Source organism: Chiloscyllium plagiosum, unplaced genomic scaffold (assembly GCF_037043375.1).
Source record: "Chiloscyllium plagiosum isolate Xiang-an unplaced genomic scaffold, Cpla_swu_hap1 HiC_scaffold_35, whole genome shotgun sequence".
Taxonomy (NCBI): Eukaryota; Metazoa; Chordata; class Chondrichthyes; order Orectolobiformes; family Hemiscylliidae; genus Chiloscyllium; species Chiloscyllium plagiosum.
Window position 1 is genome coordinate 11,461,200 of NW_028270173.1, and position 11,995 is coordinate 11,473,194.

At 41.4% G+C, this 11,995-nt stretch overlaps 1 protein-coding gene across 1 annotated transcript; it reads left to right on the plus strand.

Annotated features, from left to right (window-relative positions):
* The first annotated feature begins 823 nt into the window (after positions 1-823).
* LOC122541445 (zinc-binding protein A33-like) lies at positions 824-11,505 on the plus strand. Its single transcript, XM_043678223.2, has 6 exons — positions 824-1,573; positions 1,668-1,763; positions 1,854-2,087; positions 4,038-4,060; positions 4,156-4,271; positions 10,752-11,505. The coding sequence occupies exons 1-6, from the start codon at positions 1,163-1,165 to the stop codon at positions 11,282-11,284; spliced, it is 1,413 nt and encodes a 470-aa protein (XP_043534158.1). The 5' UTR covers positions 824-1,162; the 3' UTR covers positions 11,285-11,505.
* Positions 11,506-11,995: the final 490 nt, after the last annotated feature.

An 11,995-nucleotide genomic window follows, 5' to 3' on the forward strand; every position in this document is an offset into this window, starting at 1 on the left:
AGTGCTCCTCCTATGTCCCTTTACATCGATTTACTCTCAGCAAAGCCAAGCTATTTTCAACTATTGAGTCTTATCATTAACATCAAATTGCATTTCGAACACTCCTTCACTACCAGTAGCATTTTCTTTGTTTTTCGCTATGAGCACCCTCACATCTGTACCACTCACATATCCTCCTTCTTGTCAACAGCATACAGACCATCATTTTTCATCCCACTTTCAGGTTCCAAAGAGGAGTCAATGGACTCAGAACTTATACTGTTTCTCTCTCCACAGATATTACCAGACCTATTGAATTTCTCCAGAAATTTATCTGATTTCTCTCATTTGTGGTGACTATAATTAATAAGTATGCTTCTGTAACCTCCCTGTGGTATTGCACAAAAATTGCTGAAGGGATTAAAAAAGAGAATGTTAGATTTTATACCAGGCTTGTACCATACACACACATTTACATTTATGGCAGGTTCACAGAATTGAGAAACTTAGAAAGTTATCTGTTTTACCGGATTACTCGACAAACTACCTTAACAGTAAGAAGTTCCATTCACCGAATGATCAGACTGTGTGACATGCAAAGTTTCCCACATGCCAACTCACTCTGAACTCTTATACGGGGAAAAGTACACAGAAATGGGCAGCCAATGGGTAAAAGAAATGTATGCGCCAATACAGGCTGTGTAAATGGTTGCATTAGACGTCCGCAAAGACACCAGTGTCCACCCGAGTGACCATGAAGAGGGATATCATCGCCCTGTATATAAAGGGCCAGGACTGGAGGCGATGTGCAATGCACTTAAATGCAAGCGTCCTGCCAAATTAACCACAAGTTCGCGACCCATTCCCGAAGAGGAGCTCCCAGCTGCTTGGAGTCAGATGACTGAAGGACAGCCGCCTCCTGCACTTCTGTCCCATGCCAAGTGCCAACCTACCCCGGATCTTCCCTTTTACCCGCGAATGTTTATTATTCCCCTGCCTCCAGTCGTGTTTATTGTTTGTACGTAGTGTGTTTCTTCCAGATCGACAGGACTTGGAGCAGCAAGGGAAGAAACGCACTGTAGTGAATATAGTCTGAGAATTTGTAATCGAATGTATTCAGCAGCTCGGGAACATTGAAAATGAAACTGAAATTGTTTTGACTCAGGAAGTGCTGCCACTGATCATGGCTTCCAGACAGCAGGGAGAGAATTGGACCGAGGAGACCGTTTGTCCCATTTGTCTAGATTTCTTCACCGATCCGGTTATACTGGATTGTGGACACAACTTTTGCCGCTTCTGTATCACCCAGAGTTGGGAAAGGCAGAAAATAAACTCCTGCCCGCAATGTAGAGAGGAGTTTCCGGACAGAAACCTCAGGGGAAATCGGGCCTTAGCAAATCTGGCCAAGAAAGCTCGGAAATTAAATCTGAATCCACAAGAGAAGGAAAGTAACCATCACTGTGAGGAACATCAGGAAGAACTGAAGCTGTTTTGTGAAACTGACAAGAAATTGATCTGTTACACTTGTGTAGTTTCTCGGGAACACAAATCTCACAACTTCATATCAATTAAAGAAGCTGTTGAGATCTACAAGGTAAAAAAGGAACCGATTTCATAACCTAATTATTTTATCACACCTTCGGGGTCTAAAGCCGTGATCACTGTGGTATTTTCTGTCTTAAATTCAGGGTGAAGTGAAATCATCTTTGAAATCTATCACAGAAAAGAAATGGGAGGTTTCAGAAATGGAGAGACGGCAGAAAGAGAGAATTTCCCAAGTTCGGGTAAGGGCTCTAAGCGTTAATTTTCCAGAAATCGGTTTTGTTTTGTTCCCTTCATAGCGGGACATCATCATCTTTCAATGTTGTTTGTAGGAACAGGCGAGCAGTCTGAAGACTCACATCACATCCGAGTTTGCTGAATTGTACCAAATTCTCAGTGAGAAAAAGCAACGTTTGCTCAGAGATCTCAAGGAAGAGGAGAAGAGGATTCTAAAACTAATGGAGAAAAACCTTCGAAAAATTCAAGAGAATTTAAATTCTATTGAGGAAAAACGCTCAACATTGGAGACACAGTTGCGAGAAAAAGACGGGGTGATGTTTCTGAAGGTGGCGGATTACACTTTAATTAGGTTCAGTGAAAATGAACGGTCATGGTATGGTGGGCGAGAATTTAGAAATAAATATATCCTTGACCAATAATTTCAATCTGATTTAAACCCATGGGTGATGATATCTCTTCTGGATGAATCTGCTATTTTCACCACCCACAATTAGCCTGCATTGCTAATCAATGTGTTGATGGCTGGATAATAACCTCCGATCCACATTCCCATTTGCCTCTGATAACCTTTCACGCTCTTCGCAAGAATCGACCATCTGCAGTTGCCTTAATAATATTCAGTTTACCTGCTGTTGCCTTATTGAGGGTGAATTGCCCTCATGTTGAGACTTAGCTTGTAATTATTTCAATGCACCAAGTTTAATACTTTCCTGCAGTTCACATTAGTCCATGAGATGTTCTGGGTGCGGGAATATGAATGATGGAGTGGGTGTGAAAGTCGTGTATATGAGCCAGACTGTTGATTATCTGACAGAAATAAGATTGATCAACTCTTTCTGTTTTTTGATTTTGGTGTAATTTCTGCTGTTTATATTTTAAATTCTCCATAGTTTTCCACAGAGATAGGGCATTCTGCCCAATAGATTTATGTCGGTGTTTTCATTGCACAGGAGCTCCCCCACCTACCTCAACTCACTTTTGAAATATTTTTGAAATTTTTTACTTCTTCATGCACTTACCTAGTTTTCTTTTAATGTCTCGTTGTGGTTAATTTTAATGATTGACTACAGGAGTCTCAAAAGAGGGATTATTCAAGTGGACCCAAGGAAAACTAGACCTCCACTAGATTGGACCAGAACTCTGCTAAATACAGGAAATGCAATTCTTTTACTCACAATTGGTCATGTGCGCACGCTCCATTATTCAAATCACGACTTTGTCAGCCCATTGTCTTAGCTGGGTTTGTCAGGTCCTGTTTTGCCATATTCCTGACCTGTTTAACTTTTGTTTACCTACACCTTCCGCTTGTGTCTTCTAATTAGTTCATATTTTCTACTTCCCAAGGCCTTCCTGGAAATTCTGCTGATTTTGACCTTTAGGCTGTAAAAAGCCCATGCAGAGAATTGTACTCTCTTGGTGTTAATGTTAACATAGAAATTCCTATTTAACTCTTAATGTCCTCAAATAATGCTGATCTTACCCAGTGCACAACCTGTGCAATGTCACCTGTATGCCTCTGTCCAAGTGATTTTTTAAAAATCACTCTATGATTTGTTAGTCCTTGTTTATCTGCCTGTACTGCTGGTTAACAATATTTGGGTAGATATGACCATAAATCAATCAATTCATTCTTATTGTTTCAACCGCCCCACATGTAACAAGTTTGGCATTCTAATCATTGTCCCAATAATCAAGCTGTTTCTAAGTTATCTACTCTCTTGTATCTGTTAAAAATCTCACAACACCAGGTTATAGTCCAACAGGTTTATTTGGAAGCACTAGCTTTTGAAGCGCTGCTCCTTTATCAGGTGGTTGTGGAGAATAACACCATAAGAGATATTGCCTTATTCTCCACAACCACCTAATGAAGGAGCAGCACTTTGAAAGCTAGTGCTTCCAAATAAACCTGTTGGACTATAACCTGGTACTGTGTGATTTTTAACTTTGTCCTCCCCAGTCCAACACCGGCATTTCCAAATCATCTCTCATATCTGAATTCACATAGAGATGTGAATGCCCGCAAAAACAACAATTCTATCCTATTGAATTACTTCATAATTTTAATGATTTCCACACATTACCTCTCAAATTTCATTTCTATCAGGAAAAGTATCCTAACCTTTCCCCTTAGATAAATCCCTACACTTCTGGTATCATTATTGTAAATCTTCTTTATATCTTGCTTCTTTCAAGATATAAATTATGCATGTGAAATTTCTGCTGTTGAGATCTGCTTGTTCATTCCCAATCAATTCAGATGTGTGTTTTCTTTTCAGGACGATAATTGTGCGAAAAGCAGGTAAGATATGTTTATTAATGAAACGATAGGTTGAAAAGTATAATTGTTCAGAAAAAGAAATGACAATCAACATATAAACTTTTTAATATTTGCAGGATTTACAAGGAAAATGACACACTGGAGTTAGTAGATGGTGCCTTGAATGATGGACATTTCCGTGGCCCTTCATCGTACACAATTTGGAGAGAATTCCTGGAAGCCATCAAGCCTGGTAAAACTCAGATTGGTTAATTGGTCCTGATTTAGATGTTATAATTGATTCATTACATATAAACATATCAAAGTGTAAATTTTAGAACCAAATAATTGCAAAATAATATTGTTTGAGAAACAAATACTTTGATTGGAATCAATGTGTTAGTCATACAACAAATATGTCATCGAAAAAGTTAAAAATCACATAACACCAGGTTATAGTCCATCAGGTTTATTTGGAGGCACTAGCTTTTGGAGCGCTGCTCCTTTATCAGGTCTCTCAGGGTCTCTCTTGTGGTGCACTATTAGTGCCCCTATCACTGGACTGCGAGGCCTGATTTCAAGTCTCACCCCCTTCAGAGGTGTGCAGTAACATTTCTGAACAGGGCGGTTACAAAAATAGGTCCAAGGTCTCTCAGATGAGGCATTCACTTCAGAACCCATCGCCTGACATATTTCAGCAAACAGACACTCTGTTAATCCCAGCAGAATATTTTCTCCTTGTAATGTTCATTCTCCACTTGGTAAATCATGCTTATCATGCTCATGGTAGCAAGTATAAGTCTTTAAAAGAAATTCTTCATGTGATGTGGTGCTGCTCAATGGGTGAATATTTATTGTCCATCCCTAATTACCTTTGAGAAGGCATGATGAGGTGCTTTTTTGAACTGCAGGAGTTTCATTTGTTTTAATGGGCTTTGTGTTGCTAATAAATTCAATATTTCTTGCATATTTGACATTGACCTTGAACTAACTGGTTTGCTAGGCTATTTCAGATGTCATTCAAGTGTCAACCACATTGCAGTTGCTCTGCATTCACTTGCAAGTCAGGGTAAAGATGACACATGTCATTGCCTAAATGATATGTTGCTCATGTCTGATTTTAGCTTTCAATTCCATTTTTTTTTAAAAATCACCAAATGAACTTAATTTCCACCTTGTTGGGGTTTGAACTCATGCCCCCAAACCTAAGCACAGATTGAGTGAGTGGGCAAAAATGGAGTAGCAGGCAGAGATTAATGTATGAGGTAGGAAGACTTTAGTAGAAAGAATCAAAAAGCAAACTATTATTTAAATAACAGAAGATTCAAAATACAGCAGAGAGGTCTGGGAATTCTTGTATATGAAACATAAAAAGCTGGCAAGCAGGTGCAGCAAAAATGAAGAAGGCAAAAGAAATGTTTGGCTTTATTGCTCAGGGTTTGGAGTTTAAAAATAGGAAATCGTTTTGCAACTGTCCAGGGTGTTGGTGAAACTGACAGTTTTAGTCCTTTTATTTAAAAATTGACATCCTGACTTTGGAGGCAGTTCACAAGAAATTCACTAGGCTGTTGTTTTGGAATGAAGGGGTTAATTTATCAAGAATCTCTAAACAGGTTATTCATTTGAGTTTTGAAAAATGAGGAGTGGTCATACTGAAACATACAAGACTGAGGGGAGGGTTGACAGGGTGAATGTTAAAAAGATGTTTCCACTAATAGGGAACCTTAAACTAAGGGATGCAGTTACAGAATAACAGGACACTCATTTAAAACTGAGATAGTGAGGGAATATACTCTCACAGAGAATAGTAAATGCCCAGAATTCTCTAATCTAGAGAATTGTAGTGGCTAGATCACTACAAGTATTGAAGAGGAGGTAGACATATGGGAGTTGACGAGAAAGTGAGGTCTGCAGATGCTGGAGATCAGAGATGGAAATGTGTTCCTCATTTCCCCTCCCCCCAGCCTGTCTCAGTCAAATCCATCAAATTCAGCACCGCCTTCCTAACCTGCAATCTTCTTCCCGACCTCTCCGCCCCCACCCCAGTCTGACCTATCACCCTCACCTTGACCTCTTTCCACCTATCACATTTCCGACGCCCCTCCCCCAAGTCCCTCCTCCCTATCTTTTATCTTAGCCTGCTGGACCAACTTTCCTCATTCCTGAAGAAGGGCTAATGCCCAAAACGTCGATTCTCCTATTCCCTAGATGCTGCCTGACCTGCTGCGCTTTTCCAGCAACACATTTCCATCTCAGATGGGAGTTGACATCTGTCTATGAGGAGCTGGCACAGAAGTGGAGTTAGAGGTATAGAATCGCAGAGTAATAAAACACGGAAACATCTTCAAACCAACTTGTCCATGCTACCATGTTTCCTGAATTGAACTAGTCCCATTTGCCTACATTTGGCCCATGTCCTTCTCAGATCTGGGACAAATCAGCCATAATCTTGTTGAACAGTGAAGCAGATATGAGGGGCTGAATGGCTTCCTGCTTTTTGTGTTCTTTGGTTCATCAGGATCTCTGGATCCCTGGATCACTAGTCCAGTAAAATTACCATGACCCAAGTCCTTCCTGTTGCTGCCTGGGAGCGTGGGAGGGAGGAAGAGTGGTGAGGGTCATGAAATCAACTGATGTTTGCTGTATTTGAGGAGAGCAACATGATTGCACACCACGTTGAAGGCTTATACTTACAGCTGTCCAAAGATTTGATTGACCTTAATCAAAAATTTGTTCATCCTCTCAGTTGCCAGGTTGATAGGAAGTTTGACAACTCTAACTACCTCATATAAAACTGTTTATTTCCATGGTCTAGATGAGAGGTATCTGGGAGTTAAGACCTTAATCAATATTTTCCAGTCAGTATTGGTGAGATATTTAGCTTGCTAGTATAAGCAATGATGACAACCTTAGTATCCCAAAGTATTAACATGATTGTAAAGAACCAATGTGCATCTGAGTCCCCTTCCTCCTTTTAGCAAAAGAGAGTCTTTTTGTTTAGTACTATATACAACCTTGGAAGGGTGTTTTACCAGGTTGCTACTTTTCCAGATCAGCTGATTTTTCTGGTGTCCTCTGTCCACTGAGAACTTGTCCGTTTGGAACTGAAGTGCGCAGCGTTAGGGTCTTTACACAAGGTTGTGCTGAGAAAACAGGGAAAGTCTGAGGAATGCCAATGTGTCAAATGTGGGGGTCCTCACATGGGGCAGAACTGAAGTTTCACTTTGGGTCCTCCTACGTTTATATTTAATTCAAATGGAGCAGCCTCCTTCTGCAGAAACATATCTCTGCAGAGTAATGTTCCTGGTGATCAGTGAGGCTGTCCTCTGCTCTGGGCTGAGCAGAAGGAGATCAACATTTGTCCCACCCACTCACTCAGAAACTGAGTGTGATCTGAGGGCAGTGAGGAGGGTCTTGGGTACAAATGTTGCTTCTCTCTGTCCTATGATGTTAATCTGTTGGTTTTTATGTATATATTTTGTTGAAAAGTATGGATTTCATACTGATTTTCGAATGTCTGATGGTGATGGTTGTTTGCTGTGATAAGGGTAGGGTGAGATGTCTGTATCAAGTCTCACCATCAAGTAATAGTGCTGTAGAACAGAGACACCTAGGGGTTCAGGTACATAAATCTTTGAAATTTGCACCACATGTCGGCATGGTGGTTAAGGAGGTGTTTAGCACACTTATCTTCATTACTCAGACCTTTAAGTATAGAAGTTGGGATGTCATGTTGAGGTTGTACAGAATGTTGGTGAGGCCTCTTCTGGTGCACTGTGTACAGTTCTGCTTTGGAAGGAGAAGAGGGTTCTGAAGAGATTTACCAGGGTGTTACCGGGACTGGAGGGTTTGAGTGAAAGCGACAGGCTGGATTGCATGGGACTTTTGTCATTGGAGTGCAGAGATTGAGGGGTGAGCTTATAGATTAGATTCCCTACAGTATGGAAATAGGCCTTTCAGCCCAACAAGTCCACACTGACCCTCTAAAGAGTAACCCATCTAGACCCATTTTCCCTCTGATTAATGCACCTAACACTATGGGCAATTTAACATAGCCAATTCACCTGACCTGCACATCTTTGGACTGTGGGAGGAAACCTACGCAGACACAGGGAGAATGTGCAAACTCCACACAGACAGTCGCCCGAGGGTGGAATTGAACCCAGGTCCCTGGCACTGTGAGGCAACAGTGCTAACCACTGAGCCTACGGTGGTTATAAACCATAGAGGTTTATAAAACCATGAGGGGCATAGATAAGATAAATAGCAAGATTCTTTTCCCTGTGGTGGGGGTGTTCAGAACTAGAGGGCATATTATAAGGTGAGGGGAGAAAGATTTACAAGGAACATGAGGAGCAACCTTTTTACGCACAAGGTGGTGCCTGTGTGGAAAGAACTGCCAGAGAAAGTGATGGATGCAGATACAGTTGCAACATTTTTTTAAAAATTGGACAGGTACATGAATAGGAAAGGTTTGGAGGGATATGGGAGCAAGTGAGGACTGCAGATGCTGGAGATCAGAGCTGAAAATATGTTGCTGGAAAAGTGCAGTAGGTCAGGCAGCATCCAAGGAGCAGGAGAATCGACGTTTCGGGCATGAGCCCTTCTTCAGGAACCCATTCCTGAAGAAGGGCTCATGCCCGAAACGTCGATTCTCCTGCTCCTTGGATGCTGCCTGACCTGCTGCGCTTTTGGAGGGATATGGACCAATTACGGGCAAGTAGGTCTAGTTTAGTTTGGAACATGGTCAGTGTGGTCCAGTTGAACCGAAGGGTCTGTATGACTCTGACTCTATCTTGAAAGGAGGATTGTGGAATGATCTTGAATCTGAGTCCCTCCCCATATATACAGATGTCCCACCAATATACAAATATCTTTCTATTCAGGTACACATACACTTCTAACACACAGCCCCTACCCACAGACATATGCACATACCATTATCCATATGCAGACTGTTATTTATATGCACACCTATTGATCTACACAGTTATGTATTCCCTTACTTATGTGTACACATATCACTATCCATATACACACACTTTGATCAATAGGCATACCTGGACCCATGTACACACACTCCCAGAAAGCTGTCACAATTAGCTGGGGCATTTGCAATAGGAATCAAGTGCAACTAGTCCTGGGGCTATTACAAATCTGAAGAAATTTAACCAAATTATCTAAATTCGCCAATTTACCGGTAAACTAATGTGAAAACAAAATGCTTATTATGTTCCTGTATTTAACAAGAAAGTAACAGTTTATTGCAAATAAATGGTCTTTAACCAATGATAAAAAGGAAATATGAATTCCTAACGTTTAGCTGTAAATCCTAAACTCTACGCATGCTTAAACTCCCCCCTTCACAAACAGACAGATGCACAAGAATGGATATTAAGGGTGGTGAAAGGAAAAACAAAATCAAGGAAACACAGTTCAATTGCACCAATCTGGACCAAAGAAATTGATGAGTTACTTTCTTTCCATTATTCTGATTCCTTTCAGTCATTTGCTGTTGATACAAGATTGTTTGCACAATGATAGAATTAGAATCCCCACAGTGTGGAAACAGGCCCTTCAGCTCAACAAGTCCACACTAACCCTCTGAAGATTAACCCACCCAGAAACATTCCCCTATTACTCTACCCCAGTTAATACATCTAACCAACACATCGCTGGACACTATGGGCAATTTAGCATGGCCAATGCACATTTTTGGATTGTGGGAGGAAACCTGAGCACCCAGAGGAAACCCACACAGACAGAGGGAGAATGTGCAACCTCCACACAGACAGTTGCCTGAGGCGGGAATTGAACCCAGGTCCCTGGCGATATAAGGCAGCAGTGCTAACCACCATGCCAGTGTTCATGATAGTCAGACTTTTACTCAGAATTAATCTTTTCAATATCTTTGAAGCTATTTTAATTTCTCCTTCAATAAGGAATTTTTCAGAGAAAGTTAAATGGAAGCTAGCTGTCACAGGGAAAAGTCAGTAATGCTTGGAAATGAATATAGTTTTTTATTGGAGCATTGTTTTGAGGTACACAAAACAATTCGGACCGGTATGTGTCATAGACTCAAACAGCACAGAAACTGACCCTTCAGTCCAACAGTCCACGCCAAACATCATCCCAAACTAAACCAGTTCCATCTGCCTGCTCTTGTGCAAGGAGGGGGTGGGTGGGAAATACCTTTACGTTAAAGGACAGAAAGTTTAGAAAGGATTTAAGGAAGAATTTTTTCACCCAGAGAATAATCAATAACTGGAACTCCCTGCCTGAAAGGATGTTGAGGTGGGTACCACAACAATATGTATGTGCCGTAAAACTCTACGACTCTCAGCCTCTTTGCCCTGATTCCCCCAATGAATCCTCCCCCTTCTCCAATTCCTAATCAGTTTCTCCAAAGAAGGAAAACTGAAAGAATTGCGGATGCTGTAAATCTGAAATAAAAACAGACATTGCTGGAAATGCTGCCTCCCTCAGACATGCACTCAGTGAGTCCCTTTCTCACTGCCATAACGCTGTGATCTCCTCAGCCTTACAGCAGGTCTGGCAGCATCTGCAAAGAGAGAACAGAATTAATATTTTAGGTCCAATGAGTGGTACTGAGAAAGGATCACTGGACCCAAAACGTTAATCCAGATTTCTCTTCACAGATGCTGTCAGACGTGCTAAGTGTCTCCTCAGAAGAACCTCTAGTGACTCTGTCTAATTTTGTTTGTTTTTCCAGTCTCTGTGACCCTTGATGAAGAAACAGCACATCCAGAGCTTGAGTTGTCTAATGATCTGAAAAGTGTGAGATGGACCGGCACTGCAAGGAGCCTCGCTGATAACATAAAAAGGTTTACAATCCGGGAATCTGTGCTGGGATCAATAGGGTTCACATCAGGGAGACATTTCTGGGAAGTGGACGTGTCAGGGAATCGGCACTGGAGACTGGGAGTAGCTGCACAATCTGTGGACAGAAAGAGAAGTGTTGGACTGAAACCAGAGAATGGATTCTGGACCATCCAGCGGAGTGAAGATCAGTTTCATATAAGACCTTCCCTTGGATCCCCTCTCCCAGTTGGTTACATTCCAAGAAATGTGGGGGTTTATCTTAATTATGAGGCTGGAACAGTTTCATTTTATTGTGTGGATACCAAGTTCCAACTCCACACTTTCAGTGGGAATAAATTCACAGAGAAGCTTTATCCCTTCTTTTGGACCTGGGATAAAAACAAATGGTTGAGGATTTGCTGCAATTACAATCCAAATCTATAAAATAGGCTTAAACTCAGGATGATTGCATCATCCTAGATGTTAGGTTGTTCTCATTTGTTTAGGGTCAGGGTAGAGGTCAGAGGTCTGAAATTGTTGCTAACAAGACGTTGTAAACTAAATGAGTGCAAGGTAATTTCCATATTACACATTGTGAAATCTCAATTGTTGGTAAGATTAAGATGCATATTTACATCATAAGGACAATATAAGCAGTAAATTTACATATCTGTGTCTCATCTTTCTTCATTTAAGGTCAAAGATGCTTCCCAAATCATAGTGGAAGAAGAGGTACTTGCAACAATCAGTGAGTTAAAAATTGATAAGGAGAGGCTTTAGATAATTGTGTTTTCAGTTGATAAGTCAGCAAGATTTAGTTCCACTGTGGACAATGACTTCCTGCTGGTCCCTCTTCCCCTTGAGTCTAGATTAGAGTGGTGCTGGCAAAGCACAGCAGGTCAGACAGCATCCGAGGAGCAGGAAAATCGACATTTCGGGCAAAAGCCCTTCATCAGGAATAGAGGCAGGGTGCCTGCAGGGTGAAGAGATAAATGAGAGGGGGGTGGGGGTAGGGAGAAAGTAGCATAGAGTACAATAGGTAAATGGGGGTGGGGGTGGGGATGGAGGTGATATGTCAGAGAGGGTGGAGTGGATAGGTGGAAAGGAAGATAGGCAGATAGGACAGGTCATGGGGACGGTGCTGAGCTGGAAGGT